Source organism: Grammomys surdaster, unplaced genomic scaffold (assembly GCF_004785775.1).
Source record: "Grammomys surdaster isolate TR1022 unplaced genomic scaffold, NIH_TR_1.0 168, whole genome shotgun sequence".
In the NCBI taxonomy this organism is placed as follows: domain Eukaryota; kingdom Metazoa; phylum Chordata; class Mammalia; order Rodentia; family Muridae; genus Grammomys; species Grammomys surdaster.
In genome coordinates, this window is record NW_021604616.1 from 2,738,049 (window position 1) to 2,764,122 (window position 26,074).

The 26,074-nt window shown below is 39.4% G+C and overlaps 1 protein-coding gene across 1 annotated transcript in view; it reads right to left on the reverse strand.

Annotated features, from left to right (window-relative positions):
• Nucleotides 1–26,074, reverse strand: part of Lama2 (laminin subunit alpha 2) — a 575,131-nt gene that overhangs the window by 117,628 nt on the left and 431,429 nt on the right. Inside the window, exons 33-35 of the mRNA XM_028766419.1 lie at nt 16,927–17,069; nt 12,266–12,364; nt 2,149–2,260 (exon numbers count right to left, since the gene is read on the reverse strand). Coding sequence (XP_028622252.1) covers nt 2,149–2,260; nt 12,266–12,364; nt 16,927–17,069 — 354 coding nt within the window. The remainder of the gene's footprint in view (nt 1–2,148; nt 2,261–12,265; nt 12,365–16,926; nt 17,070–26,074) is intronic.

The following is a 26,074-nucleotide window of genomic DNA, read 5'->3' on the forward strand; positions in this document are numbered from 1 at the left end:
ACAGAAGCCACTACATGAGATGAATAAGCTATCTATCTAAACAAAACAGAAACTGACAAATGCCAGGTAGAACCACTCACTGTCCACAGCAACTTAGTGCCACTAACAAAATAGAACAGTGCTCCTGTTTACCCCATCACTGAGGTGTAGGTGAAGGAAGAAGAAGGGTGGCTGTGTAATATAATATAGTTAACATTTAGGCAATTCCTTTTCCTTCTTGTCTTCCTTCCTCTTTACTGGTTCCCCCTCATCTCCTTTTCCCTTCACTCCTTTTCCCCAAACAGTTAAGCTTTTTGTAACACATTTTGTAGAACATCTTAGCTAGAATTTACCATATTTCTGGTAATAGTATATGCAAATTTGAACTTTTACGTAATTGTAAAACTCTATTAATTCTACCAAATAGTGTCTGCTGGGAGAAATGAACCATGTTCCTATTTCCTCAGATACAACTATCCCACATGACATCATACATGATTTAGAAGATGGTGCGCTAGCACCACAGATGTATTCCGATCATCTGACCAAAGGATAATGTAGAGATTGAGTGATCTCTCTGCTGATTGGCAATGTTTCTTCATCAGGTCAACAGACCCACAGATCTGGGTGAGTATCATCTTTCCACTGACCCTAATGGTGACTCAGTGCCAGTGTACAAACTGTAAGATGATACCTAGGAAAACAAACAAACAAAAAAGCCCATGTTGACCAAACTACCAGCTATATCTATATCTCTCTGTGAGAAGAGGGTGAATAACTTATTTTAATGGAAAATAGTAGCTGCGTTGAAGCTGATGTTCACTAAGTCATATTAGTTAGCAGTTATGCTTATGAACAAGCTGACATATTTTACTTTATTTGTGTATGCATGTACCTTGGGTGTTCATGTGTATACCTCATGCATGCAGATGCCTTTATAGGAGGCTTTTCAGCTGTCTGATATCAGTGCTGGTAATCAAATCTGAGTCTTCTACAAGAAGAGCAAGTACTCTTCATCACTGACCCATTGATCAAAGCTGAACTGATTTTAAAATTAGTCTCCAGGAGGCTGTTGGGTGTTGAGACTTCAGACAGAAGATGGGAAAAGTTACCTCCAGAGATCCACATGGAGGAAAGTGGCTCTTTGTCATACATTTGTTGTCTGGGGGCATTTTCAAATAGCATCAGTGGAAAGTAATGCCAGGGAGCACATAACAGAGGTATGCAGCACCGTGAGGTTAACTGAGATGCTTTTCTAGAGGAAATAACTTGTTATGTTAAAAAACAAAAACAAACAAACAAACAAACAAAAACCAACCTCGTCTGAAAATGCTGCTGCTCCACAAACTGGGGAGTCAGTCATTACTGATGATAGACCACCAGCTAAAATCTCCTGTGAAGTTTAGTTCCTACTCCTTCTATTTTTTCCATATTACCAAGAGAAATAGCAAAAGCCCACAGCATTGTAGAACAATAAAGATGTTTAACTTTACACATCTTTAAAGATGTTTAGAGACACAAAAAAGCCACTTTTTGAACCTTCTGAACATGCATGTATATTTAACATTTATTTCAAGAGACTGGAGAGCTGAGGGCTTCTTCATCTGGGTTTTTGCCCAAACAAGTGACTTCCACTTCAGTTCTCAGCCACATTGGGAGATGCCAAGAACTAATTCCTAGGGAACTATGGATTAAATGCCAGAGAGCCTCTGGTGAACTCGGGCAGCCAAATCTCAAGCTCCAGATGTTCTCTGGCAGCTCATACCAAGTACTTGAAGAACCATTTTGAGAAATGAAAGAACAGCATTCATGTACCAAATAGAATGGTGAAACTAACTTTTAAATAAAAAGAATGAACAAATTTCCAAAGCTCTGATCAGAAAAGTAGCAAGGTGTACATTTTCAATGAATTATTTAAACATCCTAGAATTCATTCCTACTCTACACTCAGAATCATTATTTCATCAACTGTCATCACTCACTTGATGCTATAGGCTATAGATTTCCACTAATCATGACCCTGAATATCTCAACCAAATTGCTTTCTATACCTACAAATTGAAATTAGAAATGACACTTCCTTACAGGGGCTATTCAAATCCCTTGCAATCCCTTCTTTTAATTTTTCTATAAAAGAAAAAAAAAAGTTAAAATGTGATTTTCTAATACCTTCAGCATCCTGGACAAGCCCTTTAATGAATTCTTCCAAGGATTCTGCTCTGGTGTTGGTCCTCTCAGCATCTTGTCCTGTTTGCTCACCATCTGCTGTCACTTTGGTCGCCTAATGATCCAAATTTAGGAAAAACATAATTAATAGAGATGATGAAGTTAGAACTAGATAAGCTCCCTCTGGCAACATTTTCTTTCAAATTTTACTTTGAGCCAAATGCAATCAATGAATTATTGATCAGATGTACTGGCAATGACACCCTGTGCTCAAGTATACAATTAAACTTTATGACTGTTTCCATTAAATGGAAATCAGAGAGCTGTATTTGGTCCTATTAAAGTCCCTTTTATAGGTGGTAACACAGAAGTGTTAAAACATGGTTATTTTGAAGTATATCTTCAAGGTTCCAATGCCAAAGTCTTTAATGGAGTCCTCAGCCTCCACATGCTGCAGTTTTGTCTGGATTTTATTTTCTGAAACCATGTGGTATACAACAATGACCTCTTGACGGAGGAACTGGCCATCTGTCTCAATAAGCTTGATCCTATGGATTCAGTTTAGATCAATACGTTAATTAAGGAACTCAGGGGGCGGGGAGTACTTAGCTCCTCAGGAGTAAATGCTGTTTGTAACACTCCAAAGATGCCAGTAGAACATTAAGGCAGAAATAGTACTTGCTTTTCCATATGACATCACCAGAAGTTATTGCAGAATCATACACCATGGTCAACAAAAGGAAACAGAAGCCCCCAGACAGGTCTCCCTTCCAATGCATAGCCTAAAACATACTCATTTGTGTTCACACTGAAAAGTCCTCGGATGCAGTGGGATGGAGTTGTGTTCAATGCAGACATAACATGGTCAAATACAAAAAGAATGAAGGATGTTAAATGTTTCTTTAAAAAAAAAATAGAAGGTTTCAATCCCAATAGCATGCACTTAAGCTTTGTTTCTGGACGCAATAGGACTTCTCTTTTGTTGAAAAGATGCTGGTAATCTAGATACTGAGACTGAATCAAAGAATCAAAAGGTGCCTTTGTGTTAGATTCCATGATGTTCAGGTTTGCATAGTTGTAACACTCTACAGCAGTGGGTTTCAACCTGTGGATCATGACCACTTTGGGGGGGTGGGCCAAACAATCCTTTTTGGGGGATCAAATGATTTTCTCACAGGAGTCGCCTAACATCATCCTGCATGTCATACATTTATATTAAGATTTATAACAGTAGCAGAATTACAGTTATAAAGTAGCAACAAAAATAATTTTATGGTTGGGGTCACCACAACATGAGGGGCTGTATTAAAGGATCACAGCATTGAGAAGTTTGAGAACCACTGTACAGTCTTCTGTTAGAATGTTTCCATTCTAGGAGTGACCAGAGAATTAATGGTTTTTTTTAAATAAATATACAAGTGGATTTTAAATAACAAAACATGACGGGAGATTCCACAGGAATTGATCTGCATTTTATCTCTACCTACTTCCCAGCCCCATTGCAGGAGATTGAATTCATGGTGGAACCTGAATTGCAACTGTTGTTACCCAATTTTTAAAATTGGAAGTATTAACATCACAAGGATAAAAAGGGAAGAATCCATTGGAACTATTTAAAACTCCTGTTTGCAGCAGGCAGCAAGGACTGGGAGGATACTAATCAACACACTTGATGCTCTGACTTATTCTTCTTAGATACTAATAACAGTATTATTCTTCCTTAAGATTTTTGACAATTGTTTTTAGAAGTAAACTATACACATAATTTCTAGGTATCTCAATTACCTGCTTCCACGACAATTGTCATAAGTGTGTCCCAGTAATTTCTTTCAAATCAGTGTTCTCTGGTTATTTATACTCATGGCTTAGATGGGTCAAATAATTTTGCACATACATACACCCACATACACACACACTTCTTCAATGTTACTTTTTATTGCTAACTAAGCTAACTAATCATGATACTGACATATCTCAGAAGTTTCTGTAGTGCAAACTGTGTCCTGATTCTGCCCTCCACGACCTCCCCCATGTAAACATGCCACAGAATATCATGATGGAAGTGTTCTATAGTATGGTCATCTTCCAACATCTTATGAATAAATGTATCCACCAGCACCAGTACATCTTACTACACAAAAATATATGCTTTTTGACTTAAAGTTTAGTTTTTGCCTTAACAATATCTTTTCTATATTACCAATGTAGTTGTACCACCAGGTTCACTAATCCTTATGAATTTAATACATCTAATCCTTTAAAACATTTATCAGTGTGCTCTCTCTTATATTTAGATGGCCAAGAACATATCCATTCTGTTTCCCTCTTGAGTTATTGCATTTATGAAGTGTTGTGTAAAGCAACTTCATTAGCAAATACCTTAGGTTCACATCATGCCAGCACTCCAGTGTCATCTCGGTTAAGAAACATGTTTACAAAGGTAATGACTACTGCAACTCCTTGGCTCCCCTACAGCATGGCACATAAACCAAGCATTCCCCTTCTTTGGATCTCTTGTTTCTTATTGTCTCTACCCAAAATGAGCTCTGCTGATCACGTTCACAGACTTTGTCTTCATTCATCCGGCCCCTTTGCAGTTTTTTTCTTCTAAGCATGGCTGTTGACAGGGCTCTTATCTAGGTCTCCACATTCACTGCAGACAAGTGCTTCCTCCACAGCACAGCATGTTTTCGAACCACACTAGCATAGTGAACAAATAACTGACTTACCAACTTTGTGACTTCCCCTTTCCTCTAAAACATAAACACCATGAGGGCAGGTTGTGGCCTGCTGTATTCATCTTTCTGTATCTCTGCTGCCTATCTTAAAATAGTCCCTACATGTGTTAAATGGGCCTCTAAACAGTTTTCTTCACAAAACTGATTAGAGTTGTTAGATAATTTGCTGCATCTGTCTAATTTCCACCATCAGGTGCTAGGGATTCTGTCTCACTTTCTTTATTCCTGAGCAAACCAGTCATAGTCTGTGGCAAACTGCAGGGCGTCTAAAATGTTGGATGAGTGGATGGTATAAAAATAATCAAACCAGCCACCCTTCTGAAGTGCTAAAGCCTGCTGGAGGGATCCAGTGCCATTCAGACTGACCATATGCCTGGTGCTATGCTTGCCAGGGAATGCAGACCGTGGAACAGGTTTCTGGGCATTTCTCATTGCTCACATGAAACTGCTACTTATGAACTGCAGCTGAGGACATGGGAGGAGAGCCAGGCAAGAGGCCCTCCATTTGCAGGGGCACCACATTCTGTCTCATAGACTCTTGGTAACTCCAAGTTCTGATGATACAGGAGACTCCAGGCTGGAGAAGGTGGAGGTTCAGGATAGGTGGAGTCCTCAAAACCTGTTCATGGCTTACTTAGGATGAGTCTCTTTGGCACATATAACTTCCTCTCCCTGGCATCAAGACACTGGCTTGGGTGGATTAACATGTTAAAGGACAGATTATACAGTCAGCCTCTGCCAGACCATGCATTCAGTGCCGATTCACAAGCACTTACAAGACTTTCCATCCCAGCAACCTTCTTTCCCTGATAGACACCCCAGAACCTGGGCCCAATTTCTTTTTCTTTTTTCTTTTTTTATTTATTTATTTATTTATTTTATTTTTTTTATTTTTTTTAATTTCTTTTTTTTTTGAACATGAAATGCTTTTTTTTTTATAGCATGTTTTACAAGGGGAGGGGGTAAGAGGGTCCAGGTGGTGGAAAAGTACAAAATCTTCTTGGCCTGTGCCTTGAAACATGTCATGGTCTATATGGTACACTGCCTTGAATTATGATCTACCTGCAGTTCTTCAGAAGATATGGTACACTGCTTGAGTTATGGTCTCCCTGCTATTCTTAAGAAGACATGGTACTCTGCTTTGAGTCTATCTGCAGTTGCTAAGCAGGATCTTGCAGCTGCCAAGCTTCAGAGGACATTGTGCAGGTGGGGAAAGGTAGGGGGTAAGGGTAAGGGCGAGGGTCCTGGCTTCTGGCATCTCCCCCTTCTCTGTTTAGTTAGAGAAGGCGTCTTATGTTCAATCCCAACTATGTGAGTTTTGAATTTGGATGTCTAATTATGGGGGGTCTTAGACAAGTTCACAACCCCAAAATACTGATGTGAGACGAGTCACATCGATGGTCGAAGGCTTTAGGCTGTCGACGATGGGCAACGTCAAGGGACTCTGATGTGGGTGAAAGGAGGGTGAGAGCCCTGTCTTAGGCCATGTAGGCTGCACCCACTCCCAGCACCACGCACTCCTTTTCGGCTGCATTGGGTGGGCCCCTGGGAAGTGGACCTACAATAATCCCGTCATTGGACTAACTCACAGCCATCCTAGTCTCTTGTAAGTGTTCAAGTTACCAACCATTTGTCAGTTTGGGGTGTAATATTGTCATAAAGGAAGGCTCCCCAATGTTAGCGCTGGGCCCAATTTCTACAGGATGCAAGTGGAAATATGGGAAGCTTAAGTGCTCTACTTGAAATCACAGATACAGAGCTGAGGAGGAAAGAGCCACCGATTTATTGGCCTTTTTCTTTTTTTTGATCTGTGCCAAGTATATATCTAGCTAATATCCAGGTATCTGAGAAAAATACACAGAAAGACAGAACATCTGAAGTGGGAAGAGGTCATAGTTGACATGAAGTGTGTTGGTATCAGGAATCGGCTTGGAAGATTGCCTCTGAACCCAGTGACGTCACCCATAGGGACCAGAGCATCTGTTGCCATGGCAATCACCATACATTCCCAGAATCCACTTGGCTCTCCTCCCACTTTTACCTGTGAGTGGTTACATCACAACCCAACTAAAAGACAGACCCTCCTGACCTCCTCCCTCTTTTCCTCCTTCATCTTTGGCACTACCTTTTGCCCCCTTCCTCTACAATAAACCTCCCACATTGAACTGTATTGGCCTGGTGTGGTCTGTCAGGACACAAACCGCGATTCTAAAACAACAAAGTGTACTTAAAAGTATTTAATAAATCAACACATTTCATAATCCACATCAGAACATCCCTTAGATAGAGATATTTCAAATCATGTTATCTCATTATACTGTAGCTAGGCCATCATCGGGTCAAAAGGGCTCCAGAAGTCTTCTACAAATGCTCTGTCACCTAGGGCAGTGGACATTGGCAGAAGAGCCACTTCTCTGCATTTGAGTGGTAGGACTGTGTCTTGCCTGTGTTTATTCCTAAGCTTACCAGGCACCATCCTTCCTACCAGACATAATCATTCCTGATAAACTGCAGGGATGTCCAAATAAAGAACCACATTCACCCAGGACAGGCTGTTGATGATACTACTGATGGAATCTAAATATCAGCTGATAGGAGCTGCCTACAGAATTTAGTCTGGATGTTCTTTTAGAAAATTGCTATTCCTATCTCTGAACTACCCTCCCTCTTCACAACGGTCGATACCTTCACTTATCCAAACATCTTTTATCATCTTTGATTCTCTTATTTCTATCTTCCCTACTTGTTATCTGTAATCTTTCCAGTGTTCCTATATAAAAATGCTTTATGCACCAAAACATCTCTTTACCTTTGATTATCTTTAGAAAATATTATACTCACTCAACAAGATTATTTTCCGTCTGAGTTTTAGTTTTTGTCGATTTCAGAGTATTTATATCCAGACAGCATGCTTGACCATCATGCCAACATTAATTTGCTTCTGAATAGTGTAGCTTTTGCCTTCCTGTGGTAGCTCAAGCAAGGTCTCACCAAGTCTCTAAAAATCCGCACATAATTTTCTTGGTTGGATATTACTAGCGTCTTACACTGCAGGCTTCTCTATGTTAAAACAAGAACCTAATGGAGCAAATCTAACTATCGAATAGACAACATTGCCTAAATACCATCCACTTTTGAATCTGCAGACTCATATGGGTTCTTGCTATAATTAAATTTCAGATTTAATCATTTACATGATATTTCCAAGGGTCATCTTTAGACACTATCTGTGCTATGTATCTATGTAGTAGCAGCTCACTCCCCAGGCAAGCTGTTGGACCAACAACACACAGGTAAAGAGACAGGAAGCTGTCATCTGGCCCTGTGAAATGACAGGAGAGACATTTCTAAAGGAATGCCTTTCTAAACATGTCCTGTGTCAATTTTCAAAAGTGCAAACCAAAGCAACATGATTTGGGACATATCCCGCACCCCCTTAAAAACACAGGAGAAAAAGTAAAGGGCAATCAATGCCAGCAACTTTAACTTGCACTTTTGAAAACCGAAAATAAAGCATCACAAACATACGACATTACTGGTACTTAAAAATTGGAAAACTAGTTTTTGTTACTTTGCAAGCGCTTCATCTTCATTAAGGGTGATTTTCAATAGACAGTAAAAGACAATATAAATGAAGCTAAATGTTGATATTCAGACTGTTTATAGCACTGACTTCTCATAGAATATAAAGCATGTGGGAAGCAGCTTTCAAAGAACATATTTAACTTAATGTAAGTGCTGCCTCATTTTAATACAGTTTTAAAGAAATTCAAAGTCAGTGCTGATTATGGATCTGTCTACATTTCTTATAGCTATTCTCATGCTAATCTTTTAAGCCAGAATAGTAAGGAAATAGATTTCTCTTTTTAAAATGATCACCAAATATGTAAGGCTTCAAGGCAAAAAGGTAGGTGTTAACAATAGCCATGCAGATTGAATGCACATGGGTCTTAAACAATATACAACTACCTGTCAGAGGAATGAAAGCTTTAGCTTCAAGGCAACTTTGGGAACCTAGTGAATCTCAGTATTACCTGATTTCAGAATCATCTGATTCATGAAAATCTCAGCATCATAATTCTTGTGGGCCTGGTCCTTGACCCAGGTAAATTCTAGGATGAAACCCTAGTTCAAGACAGTAGGTATTGGAGAACAGGAAGTTGTGGCTATTGCATGAGTCAGGCCCGGGCCCAATCACAGGACTCCTTGCTTTTCCACTGTCTGTGTAGCCTACCATTGAATACTGGAGAGCTCTATCCCTCTGCTTATGGTTTTCTGTTTCTACAAAGGTTTGGACTTTAACGCACCTAACGACCTACAGACTGTTGTTAGCTATAGTAACTAAATATGTGTGATGTCTACATGAAGCAGGATACTATAGAAGTGGTCCTGGAAGGGTAAAACACTAAATAAAAACTAAAGGAGATGGAATAAAGTATGTTTCATTCAAACAGCCTGTCAGATATACTGCAGTAACAGAAGACCGTGGGGAAATTCTCAGCACTACTTTTGTAACTTCTGAAAAATCTAAAAAACAGTATATAAAATATAAGATTGATTTTAAAAATTGACATTGGAATTAAGTACAAATGGACCATAAACTTAAGTGTAAAATTAAAAACTACAAAGTTACCAAAAGGTAAAACAAGAAGAAAGCAACAACAACAACAACAATAACAACAACAACAACAAGAAGAAACACAGACATCTTGGGTGATAGTGATGAGTTCTAGGATAAAATGCCAAACATACACTCATGGGGAACAAAGAATAAAAATCAAACTGATACACTAGACTACACTAGAATGAGAAACTCCTGCACCTTTAAGAAAATGAGAAAACAGCCATAGGATAGAAAACAATTACCCAATAGAAAACAATCACAAGAACCTTTAACATTCAACAACGAGACAGGTTTGGGAGATGGCTAAGTGGGTGAAGTGCTTGCTTCACAGTCATGAAGAGCTGAGTTTGGATCCCCAGAGCCCAGGGCAAAAGCTGAGCATAACACTCTGCCTCTATAATGGCCCAAATCTCCAAATCTAACAATACTAAATTCACTAGGGTGGAGGAATGACAGAGACTCCCACTCAGTGCTAGGAATTCAAAATGTTGGACCTAGTTCAGAAGACACAGGGACTTTCTTATGATACTAACTATACCAAAAACAAAACCACTCCAGCAATTAGGCTGCTTGATGCTTACTCAAATGAGGATCATGACCACACAAAAATTCCAACAGAGATATTTACAGTGAATTTCTTCACAATGCTGAAACTTGGGAGCAATCAAGGCATCTTTCACTGAGTACATGGGTAAATCAACCGTGGTGTGTAAAGGGAGTATTCAGAGCCAAAAAGAAATGAGCTATTAAGCCATGGAAGGATGGAGAGAAGCCTTAGGTGTGAATAATTCAGGGGGAAAAGTCAGTCTGAATATGCTGCATTTTGTGTTTTCAATTGCATGACATTCTGGCTCAGACAACATGACGGAGAGCAGACCCTAGGCAGAGGAACTATCTGTAGTACATGACCACGTTGGATATTGATTTTCTATGCTTGTGTGCAATGGCAAGAGTGAATGGAAAAATAGGTGACAGACCTTGGAGAATAATTATGTAGCACTGAAGGTTACTGACAACAGCAAATGTTCCATTCTAGCTGGGCAGAGAACAGTGGAGTAGCTATGAATGTGGAGGGCTGAAGGTGTGTAGAGGCTTTCTGCACTTTACAGTCAAGTTTGCTTTGAGACTTTAACTGTTCTTAAAAGGCTTCTAAAAATATACAAATTTAGTCTGCTGAAAAGAACAAATAAAAAGGATGAGATACAAAAGAGATCTGATGTTTGTAGTGAAATAGTCCTGTGTTTCTAGACTGAGATCATTAGGCTACACAGGCTCAAGGAGGGCAGCAACTGTAGCAGCTCCTCTTGCAGGTTTATCTGCAGGTCTGCCATAGAGCTTACGATGGTGACACCTAGCAATCAACTGTTGGGTAAGTGTCATGTTGTCTGTTTCATGGCCTTCTCTCCTAACCAGGTTCTTGACCAGGTTAAACTATTGTACACAGCATAGAAAGTCAATAGGGGTACACACATGTACCCCCCAACACATACACACATCCACACACATACATGTTGAAAAGCTCCAGCAGGGCGAGTGGAGCCTCATTTAATAATTTAATATTTTTGATCTACCAACCCTTAACCTAGGCTTTGGATGGAGTGGACAAACAGAAGGAAATGAGTTGAACGGAATTGAATTTAGCAAGCCTTCTATAAACTCTCTTATTCGTGCAACAAGTCAAACATTACTAGTTAAATTAAACCAGTGTAAGTTTTGCTAACTTCAGCCAGAAGCTTTGCTCTATATTCACAATTTGCATGGGCGAGCTGAGTCTTCGAAAAGGGATTTCCAGTGTGATTTGGAACCTCAGGACTGTTGTTCATCCATATGTGCTTAGAAGCCATTTAATTTTCCTTTCCTTTAAGTTTCTCTGATCCAGTAGCAGATTTTGTGGAAAGTACAGGTCCAGTGCCAATCTGGAGCTGGGTCCTGCTCAGGATTCCCAGACTTTTAGGAAGTTGTAAAGCCATTGTTAATTTATTCCCTGTTAAGCCTTTCTTTAAATAGACTAGGTATTCTCCAAGGATATTCTAACTCCAACATTCTTTGTCATTTAAATCCCCTGGATCCTAGGTTGCAGGCCAGTCTCCAAGTTCATGCATTTTTCTATCCACAAGATGGCAGACTTTATGCTGTTTTCCTCTGCCTCCGGTGGTAAAAAGGACCTTGCAGTTTTGACAATTTAGCCTAACCAATTGCTGGGAAAAGTCAGTTTGAAGCAGCATGGATTTTTACATCCTGAGTCTAAATGGTGTCTTAAATGCTCCAGATTTTGACAGTAAAGATTTCATTTTCTGAGTAGGAGTACTGCTTGAGACTGCATTTCTGTAAAAATGTAGAAACTCCAGGAGGATGAAAGACAAAGCAAGAATTTTCATCTGTTTTTCTTTTCCTTTACACAATCAAGGATGGAGCTTTTGATACTTAGGATTGAGTAAAAGAAAAGAAAACAGCTTTTACAATGGTGTCTACTAGACAGGGTCCTCAAAATATATAGTCATCCTTAGCCATTTTCCCTGACCAATGTCAAGTATGTCAACCCTGTTTATTGATTTATTGTTTGTGCATTTGGAGAAGACTACAGGGAAATAAAAATTCCTTTGGAGGAAAATTAGCCAACCGTTATTCCTGGAATTCATGAAAAAGGTTGAATTAGAAAGAAGAGTTCAGAGCATGAGTGTTGTTTGCTTCAACTTGAAGCCAACAAATTCCCTAAGATGTGTGTGCTTTAGGGACATTCACGGTTTTTCCAACTCACTCTGGTCAGAAGCTCATTCATTTCCATCACGAGTGTGTTCACGTTGCCCTCTGCCAACTGAATGAGGCTCTCTGGTGCCCGCTGCGGTGAAAGCAGGTGCTGAAAAAGATTACAGACCATATACATCTTAGTAAATGGTTTGGCAGTCATCTTAGGGTCAAACAGAGCACACGTTTTTCCTGCATCCACCAAACGCTTAGTACTTCTACCCTCAATAGAACAGAAACTACTGTAAGTGGGCAGTTAACTCACTGACTGCAAGCCAGATATGTAGGTAAATATTAAGACTTGCTGTACTTTATTGAGAAATTAGTATGCACTAAAGTTTTCTGTTTGTTTATTGTCCCCCTCCCCCATTAATGTTTTATAAAAACTCTGTGAGATAAAAGTTACTCCATTTTCTGGATGAACAAGTGTTGACTGCAGAGAGTCTTTTTTAACAAATGCTCATCAGCTGGTACTTAGTTGAGTTTAAAAGGATCTTTGCATTTATCAAGGCTCCCATTCCAATCAGCATAGCTGCAGTTTACAAGCAAGCAAGAGAACAGCCACTGCTACAGGACCTTGCTTGCTAGGCTGGTCCTGCTGTCAAGATTGGTAGGAGCTGGGTTTATACACACAGCTGTGCCAGATTCTTCCACAATCTACTGGAGCCTATTTTTAGACAGGGTCACTGTGAAAGTAATAATAATGAAAATTGGTCATTCTGCAAGCTTGTCAAAGGGCAGACAGCTCCATGTCCTTGTACATATCAAAAAATACCCTACCCCCCATTTCATGACTAAACAGGAGTGGTCACTGTCCCTCACTAATCATGACTTTAGTACCCTGTTTTTCTTTTCTTTTCTGTAAATTCTTCACTAGAATTTACAGTTAGGGCTTTACTACGACTTTCTAATGGCTCAATTGACCGCCAGCTCCTACATCCGGGAACCCAGTCCATCATGGGCACATGAGAGTACAAGTCTAAAGATTATCTGTCATCCTTTATGCTCTCTCATGGAGATGTTTTTCGATTTCTCCACATGGCTTAATGACAGTGATGGCAATGAGTTAATAGTTCAAGATTTGGTCATTCACTTGCATTGTCTTGGTGGCCTTTGGCAAGAACTTGAGAACCATAACACTATAAAATATAGTTTCTCAAATGCTGTAATTATTAAGATAGGATCCTAAGTTTTCAAATAATAGATGAATTATGGAAAAAGAATATAGATTAAAAAATGAAGAAAAGACTGGAACTTCAGAACTATCAAGGTTATTTTTATAAACTCTAAGACATAAGGAAGGAGAATGATAGTAGCTTTTGTTATTAATAATGCTTATGGGTAGACCCTCTCAGAGAGTGTCTCCAGGAACCTCGTCATCCACTGACTACATGTTATTTTAAAAAAAATGTTTATGTTCAACTGAAATATTTGATTTTGTAATTTATTTCCTAGTCTGTATTCTTTCTATGTGTGTGGAAAATCACTGGTCAGCCTCCTTTCCATGAAGTATTTATGTCTGAATGTGAGATGTGAGGTAACTAGGTCTGTAGCCTAGCTGTCAAAGTTGTCCTTTATATTGCCCTGTCCTCTAGAGTTTCAGCCTTATCTCTCCCAAGCAGGCCTGACTTCTAACATCCACTGACAGGTCCAGTGCCTATCTGTGCCTCTCGAAGGTGGCTCTCCTAGCAAGAGTCAGTGGGAAGAGTCTGGCCTGGGGCCAGGGAGGCCTCAATATTGGCCGACTAGATTTTCTCACTTGAATTATTTTTGTCTCTTTAAGGTTGGAAAAGATGTTCAGTCTCTAATGCCCTAAAGTCATACTGTCTATATTCAAATCTCACCTCAACATTTATTAACCATGTAATTGTGCTTCAAGCAAAAACTTCATTACGCCTCAGTTTCCTTAAAAATATTTAATACAATACTTTTGTTTTATTCTTTTCAGAGAATTACAACCAAAATCTCCATGTACAAGGTGGCTTGAACACAATGGATAGTTCTAGAAACTGAACAGCCGAAGGTGCCAACTAACTGGGTTGCTGGTGAGGACTTGTACATGGTTATCATCTCCCTGTGTTCTAAGATGGCTGTTGAAGAGAAAGCTCCTTTTCTCATTCTTACAAGGATCATATTGAATCATGAGGGCTTCATCCACAATCTGCAATTTAACAATGATTACCTCCCAAAATTTCATTTCAAAATACCATCATGATGGGAAAGAGGACTTGCGTTGTTCATAAACTATTAGGTTGAGATGCTAGTCTATAAGGTTTTAGCAAGTGTGCTTTCAAGAAGTGATTAGTTGATTAGGGAGCCTCCTTCTGCTTGGGACTGTACTCTTTGAAATATACTGAGTGCCACATATATGGGGCCACAGCAAGTAGTCATACATATAAAAGAAATGAGCCCTTACCAGAAATGAACTGCCTTCAGCATGGGCTTTCCAGCCAACAAAACTGTTAAACTACCACTTCTATTGTTTATAAGCTAGACAGTTATGAGATTTTGTTAAGTCAGTTAAATAGATTAAGACACAGTTTCAATATAGAAGTTTAGAGGGGCATACATAGTTCATCAAAAGTCTGTTTCTACTTCTTGGATTTTGTTGTTATATATCATAATACATCTACAATCTTATTTTCCCCCAGAGGACAGTGGTCAAATGTACTTTAATGTAGAAGCACATTCATCACACAGTCTTCAGATTACAAAACAGAAGGCAAAAAAGGCATTCTGTTTCATAAAAAGAATTTATATACATTCAGGTAACATGATTACAACTAGAAAATATAAACCAAATCAGCAATGTTACCTTATGCATACTAGTCATACTTATTCATACTATGCAAGGACCTTGATTATTTTTCTTTTTGCGTTATATAAATTTGTCATGAAACATTTACAATCTTAATTATATAGCTTTTCAACAAATGTTAGTTATTTTTACTGTCATCATTGAGGCAATGGTGACAATTAAAAATATTAAAGAATCTATTCCTATGTGTTGAATATACAAGAGGATTTAGATAGGCATTTGGAAGAATGGATTGATGCTTTTTATCCTATTCAAATTATTGGAAGGAGGTTCAGAATTTAAGGACAAGTAGCCATCTTAAGTGTCATACCAAATACCATTGGATTCGTGTTAGTTCTAATATTTACAGTGGTAGTCATTATAATTAGGATAAAGTTTAAAGATACTTGCAGTGTATTTGACATAACTCTAACCCCTCTCTGGATGTTTTAACAATACATAGGGAGCTTAAGAATTTCAAGAATGCTGCTCTGCTGAGCGTTGATGCAGTAGATACTGCAGATAAAATTACCCGTGGCCTGAGGTCAGCATTTCTATTTTGGTCAAGCTTCAAGAATGGCATATATAGCTTGATTCATGCTAGCCCTTTTTGTCCTGGGAATACTTTTATTCCTGCCCATTGTGTTAAAGCTTTTCTTTAACAAATCAACATGTTGGCAGCCAAAGTACATGGCTTGAGCCTGAAAATGGACAAAGATGTTAAATTAACAGGCTGGCAAGCCAAGGATGGGTAAGATTCTGCACAGAGCCTTACCAATCTAAGACAGAAATGCATTGCTTTGGATAATGCATAGTCCATTATGGGTAAGGAAGGCATTCTTGACAGAACAACCTAAGGCAGGCTCAGTCTTGTTTATGAAATAAAAAAGGGAGAGATATGGAGAGCTTTTGGGGCTGCTTGGCAGGAATATAACATTTTTTCTTAAACAGCACAGAATCTACATAAGCTTCCTGAATGTATGGGAAAATCAGACCAGTTAAGACATACACAGGGAACTGAGTGCATATGGGGACCCTATGGCTTCTCACCTACTTGAAAACTGGGTGACAACATTTAAGTAACTACTTCCCACTCCATGCAAACCACATTAATTTCTAAATGTTACTTATTCACCTTTTACAGATTGAAAGCTTTAGTTTTAGAACAGTTTAGAGTGCCTTGAATTGGTACCTTCACAATGACTTTCAAAGTTGCACAACATTTCAATCAGTTTTTTTTTTCAGAAATATTATAGACTAGTAAAAGCTTTCCTGGATCCCAGGGTATGCAACTAGGAGATGGCTATCAGCCGTTGATCTTGGGTCCTGCCTTTGCATGGGTCAAAGGTCAATTTGAGTATATAAGTTCTCAGGACCCCTTGAAGGGGACTGTTCAGTCCCACTGCAAACATGTGGAACTGAGTGACCTACCTGCCACCTGCCAAGGTAGAGAAGCATTAGGGATGTAGTCAATACCACAGTCTCCTTGCATGAAGCAATTTACTTTCAGCCCAAATCATATTACTTTAGATTAATGCTTTTAATTTGAATTTTATTGGTTTTGCAGACTTTCATAGGGATTAATTCATTTTAATTTTATGGAGCTGTAAGTATAAGGGGTATATACCTGATTTTATGTTTGCACATATTTAAGACACATAATAAAACTGATTTATGCCAAACGGAGGGGGAAAGAAGAATATTTGTCTTTAATGGCACTCTGCATACTACAGTTTTCCAGTTTGAAACACCAGTTTAGGTCTTGATTTTCTGGTTTGGAAAAGTAAAGGAAACATGGACTAATGATAGCCAAGACTACTTGGGATGCCTTGTTCATCTCAGCCCCTAGCCCTGCTGCTATTAGGGCTGCCACTTACCTTGAGTTCCTGAGTTGTATTTTCAAGACCATACAGAATCTTATAAGGAGCAGGCAGTGGGCCAGTGAGGTTGATGTTCATGGCCATCTGCTCTAGACGAGCCAAGTCACCAAGAAGAAGGCCTGTACACTCGTCTCCACAAACTGTGAAAGGGGAAGAACAAAGATCATTTGCTCATGCTGAACACTCCAGTCAGATGTTCAAAGATTCCAGCTATGTAACAATTTATGGTCCAAGGATAACTCTATGAATGATGATGAGATGAATCATCTCAGATAATTAATGTTATCACACTGACAACAGCTGAAGAAGAAGGAGAAAAACAAAGGAGCACGTTATATCTGTTTCCCAGAACCTGAAAGACAGAGGGACCAAAGAAGAACAAGTGGAGTTTGCATAGGGGAGAGGGAAGCATATTGCAGAACTAGTAAAGGCAAGGCAAGGCATGGAGAGTAAATCTATGAGAACATTGCATCGGAATGTTCTCTGTACCCAAACATGCTATGCATCCTCCACAGTACTGCAGAGCATCTGTAGCAGTTTCTCCTGCAAAGGCTTCATGTACTATGAAAAAAGCTATGTAAGGAGCATCTTGATACATAGTAAAAATATTTTGCATGTGTTGGAGTGTGTGTGCATGTATGTACAGGTGCAGGTATTTACATGGGTATTCTGTGTGCCTCTGGCGGCCAGAGGTCAATGTTAGGTACTCTCACTGGACCAGGGGTTATGATTTGGGCTATGCTGGCTGGTCAGCAAACATCAGAGAAGCTCATGTATCTCTCTCCCCAAAGTTGGGATTACAGGAGCCTGCAGTCGCACCCAGCTTTTTACTTGGGTGCTAGGGATAGGAACTTAGGTCCTCATGATTTTATGGCAAGCACTTTACTGACTGAGCCCTCTCCTCATTCTCTGACAGATTTTTTAAATCCAATAGAAAGCACGTTTCTTTCTATGAAGATTTTTCTTGTTTTGGTATGTATCATTTCGGCCAGCATCTCCTCCTTCCCCAAGCATTTTCTCTCTCTCAATGAGTTGAAGCTCCAGAAATCTCTACCCTGATGATTAACTTTATTGAGTTTTTTAAATTAGCAGTTCCCAAAGGTAGAGCAAGGTCTAATCTCTACGTAATTAACTCTGCTAGTATCACTCATCTTAAGTGATCAGAAAGAGAAACTATTCAAACTTCATAGAGGTGGAGAGGGTGTTTGTAGAGTTGGTAAAAAGAAAAGCGGACTTTTGTTAGTATGTTACCAGATTAAACTTAAAAGTAGCATCACAATTTCTAAAGATAACATATATTCATTCTTTGAAAATGTAAAAGTATACATATTTAGGTTTGTATGTCTTTTTAAGACAAGGTCTTATATAGCCCAGGCTAGCAGTGAATGTGGTATGCAACTGAGGATGGCCTTAACATTCTGATCTTCTGGATTCTACCTTCTGAGTGTTGAAATTACAGGCATGAGCTGCTCTGCCTGGTGTATGTAGTACAGGACCTAGGGAGCTGCAAATGCTATGTGAATACTCTGGCAACTAAGCCACATCTCTGTCCCCACACTTTGCACACTTTAATTTGACATGGTAGAGTAAGGCATGTATCTTTACACCAAGAAGCATGGAATGCCACAATTATGCTGTATACATAAACCCACACATAAAGATACAAACTCCGTCTTCCAGTCTGTTGATGGATCAAAACCACATTCATGTTAGAAGAGAGAAAAGTATGTAACATAGAAAACACTGAGTTCTGGAGCAGGGTTGGCTCATGCTCCAGACTGGCAAGAATTCAATTAGTTCTCTAAACAGCACAGCACTCCTCTGAGCACTTAATGGAGAGGAAACCATTAACTGAAGCTTGTAAACAAAGGGAAAGAAGTACGGGCAAACACTTAGAGGTGAACTGCCATATCCCTTCTCAGGGATCTAACAGCTCCAGGAGGGCTTTTAATAAATCAACTCCATGTGGGTGACCAGTACAAGTGTAACATGTCATCTGAGTTACTCTGCAAGTTCCTGACATTTTACAAGTGAGTGAACATGCCTCAGGGGGCAGGGGCAGAAGTCTAGAGCTAGAACCATGCCTCTTACTGTTCCTGCTAGAAGGAAAGAGAATTTTTGCATCATGGAAACAAAGTAAAAGGAAGACAGAACAGTGGCTTCTTCACACCCTTGGGCAGTGGGAGCTTCAGGAGACCTGTCAGCATTTAGCTATTGTAGAACACATATCAAAAGATATGATGAAGTGCTGGACGGTATAAAGATGTAAAGATCCCCAGTGTGATTCTCAGACACCATTTGGCTTCTGGACCACTGGAAGGGCTTTTAGAACTTCAGAGACAAGGGTTTCGGGTTTCTGATTCTGGAGGTGAAGGGATGCCATGCTTCCCAATACTTGTGCTGAGAATGTACTTCCCTGACAAGCCCAAAAAGACACTGTTACTGCGGGTTTGGCCCCAACACTGTGCTAACAGGTGGACCAGGAGTCTTGGCATCAGCTGGGAGCTTAATAGATAAGCAGAGCCTTGAGCGTATCTTTCCCAGATCCTGCAAGTCACAGGCTGTATTTGAGAAAAAAAGATTCCATGTAGCCCACATAGCAAAGTCTGGACTCTCTGCTGGAGACCAGTGGGATGCACAGCTGAATCACAGGGATTCAGAGTGTGCTTTGACCTAGGCCTTCCCCTTTCTATATTCTAAGATTTGGGTTCAATATGTCCTTGAAAAAATTCAGCCATCAGTATTTCTAAAAGATTCCAGTTGGTTCTTGAAGTCAGAGTTTTGAAAGAGTGTGCCATATGAAATGTGGGGAATACACAACTCCCAAAGGAGGAGGTTATTTTGCTTGTTCTCTCCTCTGTCTGAGAATTTCATCTTGACCCTCCTGATTCATAAGCCTTCAGATCAAATGTGTGATGTTCTGAGAAAGGAGACCTGACTATTGAAGTTGTTGTTAAGTGAGCTAATATGTCATGTATTATTCATGTTTTAACAATTTAACCTTTGTACTTGTACTGGCTAATACATTTTATTGTTTACATAGTTATAAGTTGTTTCTCCATGACTTCAGAACAGACTTTAAACATCTTTAGTTGAGGTCTGGTCTTTTGCTTGTATTGTGATGCTAAATACTGGCAACCCAAGTTCTGGTTGCCCCCAGGAATGAGAGTCTGTGTGTATCCAAGTGACTCTGTATAACCTTGACCCCTAAGTTATCCCTGATTGGTGAATAAAGATGTCTACAGCTAATAACAGGGCAGAAGAGTGGTAGGCAGGGTTTTGGATTCCTAGACTTGGAGTCTGAGGATACCCCAAGGGAGAAAGGAGGGGGAGAGAAGACAGACACCATGGGTTAGGTGAGTAATGAAAGCATGGCCATGAGGGCTGGCCAAGTGGAGTTAAGTACAGCTAAGATAAAACCTAGTAAATAATAACTTGGGGTTACTGATAGGTAAATAGATTATTTTTTTAAAAGACTTATTTATTTTATGTATGTGAGTACACTGTGGCTGTCTTCAGACATGCCAGAAGAAGGCATTGTCTGCAACCTGAATGATCAAAGGTGGGATAGATAAAGTAGATGTGAGATTAAACATTTACAATAACAATCTTTGCCACAGTGTTTAGGACATTGTACATAAAAAAGGCAATGAATGCTTACACATTATTATCTTTGTTAAAGAAGGATAAGAAACTATTTTAGACAAGAATAACAGGGTACAATATGGCATAATTATGCACATTCATGGAAAGGAAGGAAAAACAGGGTCGTAGAATTTGATATCTGAGAGAGAAAGGTGCTGGTGACATGGGAAATGTTTGAATGTGAGAATGGTATGTTTGATGGCAAACAAGAAGCCACACAGATGCATAAGGAATACAAACAACATAAGAACAAGAGTTGGAGGAAAATCCAGTAGCCTGGTGACCACAGGGGCTATCTAAAGTCAAGAAGGATGGCTGTTCTTATTATACTCTACATACCTAGAGAAGTTTATACCCCACCACTGAAATATTTGCTTATCCGTGTTTATTGCTTTTCAACTCAGAATAGTTAAGAGACAGAATCAACTTAGATGTCAATCAATTGGTGAATGAATAATGAACGTGTGGAAAATCACACAACAGAACTGCATTCAGCTACAAGAGAAAATAATATTATGGAATTTGAAGGTAAGTGGGTAGAAGTAGAAAAACATTATAATAAATGAGATGGCCTAGACAAGAAGGAAAAACAAACACTGTGTTTCTCTTTCATCTGTGGATCCACGCTGTAATCCTGTAATTTCCACTTCCTGTACAGACGACAAATCTTGAAGGAGGGGAAACAATATAGTATAAGTAACATGAAGTAGTAAGGGAATGCTGGGAATAGAAAGGTTAAACAGGGATGGGACGAGAGAATGTGACAATGGGGTAAGGGGAGGATTAACCAAAATGAAGTATGAAAAAGCCAGTGAAAGTCTACTATCCTGTAACCAAACCAAACAAGCACAGTTCATTTTAAAACTGTTAGAGAGGAGGTTCCTTCACACTAGGAAAATATTCTGTCTAGAAGCTATGGGTTGTTACACAAAATCACAATGCCAGGTATGGGAATCTCCTTGTGAGTATTTGGTAAGGGAGACTTTAGACTCTAGAGAACGTCAAAGAATAGGTTTCTCCAAAGTAATGTAGACTCTTGTCATTCTTCTTGGTTACCACCCAGAACTAGATAATAGTCTAGTGCTAGAAGACTTGATGCAGATTAGCTGTGTGAAAAAGCTTGGAACTGAGCTGACAACTCCCTCCCTGCTAGCTTAGCTTCTATAGTGCTGAGATGTGCTATGCAGGGAGTCGGAGAAGAAAAGGCATTGGCAGTGGTACGTTGTTTTGAATGCCCAATCCATGGGAGAGAATCCATATCTGGTTCTAAAACCCACTAAAAGGCCAGTGGTGAGAGAGGTCATAGCCCCTAAGGGGGAAACTAAAATGTGCTGTTTAACTAAACTGACATAGCATTGAACTACCTTCTAAATGTATTTGTTTATACCCATAGACAATTATCATTCTCATTCATAATCAGAGAAGCCTCTGTTTCCAGAGAAGTATAGTTATAAAAGAGCCTTGGCTGTAAAAGATCCTGAGAAGCAAAAACGGATTGTTCAGATCTAAATCAGATAACATATCATATGACAGTCCCTCCACTGGTTAGAGAACATGGAGAAGAGGAGCTTAGGGAATACAAGAGCCAGAAGACAGGGAGAAGGACTGCAGAACACCATCTTTGGGCCCCACACAGTCATTGTAATCACAGACTCTCAAAACATGTGGCTGTCTGCACCGGATCAACTGCAACTGCCCTCAACAGGCATGATGGGGGAGGGACTCGAAGGGCCCTGCCCTATACTGCTGAATTATTTCCTACTGGTACATTCAGGGAAGGGGCAATGATTATTTTCATGTGTGCACTCACTGGTGATCCTACCAGGCCCCAAAGGATAGTCCCAATCCAATGGTCACAAAGGTGTCCCTAGTTTACTTAACTGGCTTAAACACAAAATGAAACCAAAAGTCTTAAATCTACAAAGGGACAGTAAGGAAGGAGGGAGCTTGAAGGGAGGGAGGGAAGAGAAGAGAGAGCTTGGGAAGGGAGTGATCAAGGTGTATTACATAAAATATAAAGGATGAAACTATCAAATAACTTTATTAGTAACTAATAAAATGAACTCTTAAAGACAGCTATCCCAGTGAGTATGTGGATGTATTGTTATTTACTGGTGACCCAGAAAAAGGTTCTGTAGTGGAGATGGTGCAGGGGAAAGCAGCAGGTAAGGCTGACTGGGAAGGAACACAGGTGGTATGCTTCCCAGTGGATTGAACGGAGCAACAAATTCTTTGCTTTTACTACCATTGAGAGGAGGCAAGTCTATCTTTTCTGGCGTTGCAATATATTCTATTTCACAGAATGTGACAATGGACTATGTTTTAGGTCTAGGTATCAGCCTCAAGGATTCAAAGATTTTACTTTCAAATTCTTAGACCTCTGTTGCCTAGAGTATAATCTCAGGTTTGCCTCATTAAGAGACAGGGAGCAGGGGAGAGTGAAAGGCTTGTTCTTGCCACCAGATGGAACCCCATCATGTAATTCAGAGATAAGCAATATCTGCCCACTGGGAGTTATAGCTTGGAATTTGGGACTAAGGACTTTAAAGGCTCAATTCACAAGTTAAAAACAAACATTTGTAACAATTCTTAGTATTCTTAAGTCTTAAGGAGTTGGATACACAGTTCAGTGGCGAAACACTTCTTCCAACCCCATAAATGGCCTCGGATTTTATTCCCAGCACATGAACCACCACATGCACCTGTACATGCATACAAATAACACATATAGATGTGTGTGTGCGCGTGAGCATCTTTGTGTGTATATGTGTGTGTGCACCACATGTGTGTGTGTATACACACACCTACACATGTACACATACACATACATATTTTTATATATATCTGTGAAAAAAACATGACGATCCCTTTCTCATTGAAAGGGAAATCCCAGTGAAAATTCCAGTCGAGCTGAACTTATATGAAAGCTGTTTTCAGAATATAAGTAGTAATTTGATGGTTTTTTTTTTTTAGGCTTAGAAGATATGTCTCATGCTTTCTAGGGTTGTTTATTCATCAGGCATCCTTTGATTGTCCTTTCTATAACTTATTTATTTCGGTATGCTTTATTTATTTCCAAGAGGGAATTGGACTAGATTGTTTCTTATAATATTGCTAAAGGATCCTTACTGGGTGGTCCCTGAAATTTCCAAGAAAAGGATCTAGTTTTGTTTCCTCCACTTATTTCATATAAGAACAACCCGAGGATTAGATTGTAGAAGTAGGTCTGGTGTTCTGGGATATACCACAGACAATTGCTGAGCCAAGAAGCTCAACAAAGACTGAGCCTCCCCTGTTTATTCTACACGCCCAAATCAGTTTTGGCTCCTCTTCAGTTACTGAAATGAAACTCACTTAATTGCCTCTCCAAGAACTCCCTGGTGCCGTTTTATGTCACTGGATCCAAGGGTCTACTATTTGCTCCTATGTTATGGGCAATATGTTTGCTTTTTAAGGAACAAAGTAAAGCAAATTTCTGTAACTGAAAGGTAAGTTTCATAGTAAGCACAAGGTATTACACTCACATCTGTCTGAATGGTTCAGAAAGACTTACAAATGGAACAGCCAGGAGGAACTTTTCAAAGCTTCCATCCAACTCAATCATGGAGTTCTAAGGGGTATACATTAGTAGGGTTACCATTTACATAATGGCTTGTCATTTAATTCTGACAAGAAACATTTTACTCATGCCACAAACCACGTTTATTTGACCTTAAAGTGTATGAAGCGTATGGCGATAGGCAAATGAAAAACAAATTGGATTCACTAAGACAGCAAGATCTGAAGAGCACAGAGAGGCGTGGGGTATTCTCATCCTATAAAGAACAGCTCTCCTACAAAACTGCTGGGTAAATTAATACCTATCTCATAATCAGGACACCCTCCAAGTCTCTCTAAACCATTCTCCTAATTCAATAATACAGATAAGCTTATAAAACCAGAGCGGGCCGACAATGCCTGTGAGTAAAAGCAAATATTTCAAGACTATGATTAGATTTTACATGACTAAATGTTTCCGAGTCTTTGCCTATAAAAGTGTCAGGATAAATTTGTGTCTAATATTAACAAATGCAGTACTAAATCCAGATCGTTATAGCTGGGCACATTAAAGGGGCAAATCGTGCAGCTGATATTATACATCTTACTGTTAGCAATTAGTTCAAAATATCGCATTTCTACCAGAATCCCCCATGCATAGTAATTACTGGCTTACTATCACAAAAAAAAAAAAAATCACAAACTACATTTAAAACAAAGAAGCTGAAGCAGAAATGAACACACTGGTTGCTTAGAAAAGGCCAAATTCTTTAACTAATTTTAGATAGAGATACATATTTTGTCTGCTTAGATTAACTAGGGAGAAGTGAATATAAATTCACATTTTAAACAAAAGATAAAATTTATGCCATAATATATATATGTTAAATTAATTACGAAAACTGAAAGACATTGATATATCTTTGTATCTGATTCTGTGTGTGTGTGTGTGTGTGTGTGTGTGTGTGTGTGTGTGTGTGTATTTTTCCATTAGCCACTTGAAAAAGAAACCTTTAAGCAGGACATGTTGTTCACGTTTGCAACCATTGTGTTACAGGAAAAGGCAAGAGAATCCAGAGTTCAAAGCCAGCCTGGGATACATGAATAATGAGAAGCCAACCTGAGGTAAAATTCCCTGTTTTAAGAAACAAGGAAATTTTGTATTACCCAGTTTGGGGCTTATTAAAAGCAGATTTGGTGTAATACTTCATCATTTCTAAGTCAGAGTCTGTAATAAGATATGATTTCAGACATACTCAAAAGGTTTACTTACCTATTATTTCTTTTGTTAAGGGGAAAAAGTGTTTGGTTATCATTAGAATAACATAGGAAGGCCCTTTAAGAGAAAGTGTTACCTCCTAGCCTCCACCTCTAGGAAGAGACATGTATTACCTCCTTGTTTAGCATTAACCCAGTTAGTTAGGTCAAATGACCTCCCTAAGGGAGGCAGGTTCACCCTAAGCCAATTAAAGAGGCAGAAAAATTGTCCCTAAAAATATGGTCTACTTTATTCTCCTAGAATTCCTGCCATCTTGGACTGTCCCTATGAGCCACTGTAAGACTCTGCTGGGTCAGACTGCCTTTCTGAATCCTGACTTAGCACTAATTCTTCTTTTCCCTTCTCATTTGCCTTTTTCTTTCTGATGCCCAGCAGAGCTTCACTCTGCTTTTCCTGGTACTGTAGGCTTTACTATTTCTCCAAAGCCTACCTCCCTGCTGTGTGGCTGCCTGTTTACCTTGTGGCTAGCATCCATGCTGTCTTAAGCTCAAACTGCATTGCTTTGTTTCTTTCTCTTTTATATTCTCCTTCTCTGGGATGCTGCTGAAATTCACAGCTTGCTTTCCCTAAAGTTTTCTTCTTTTCCTCTCCTTCTCTTCTTCCTTCTCATCCTTTCTCTCTCTCTCTCTCTCTCTCTCTCTCTCTCTCTCTCTCTCTCTCTCTCTCTCCCTCCCTCCCCCTCCC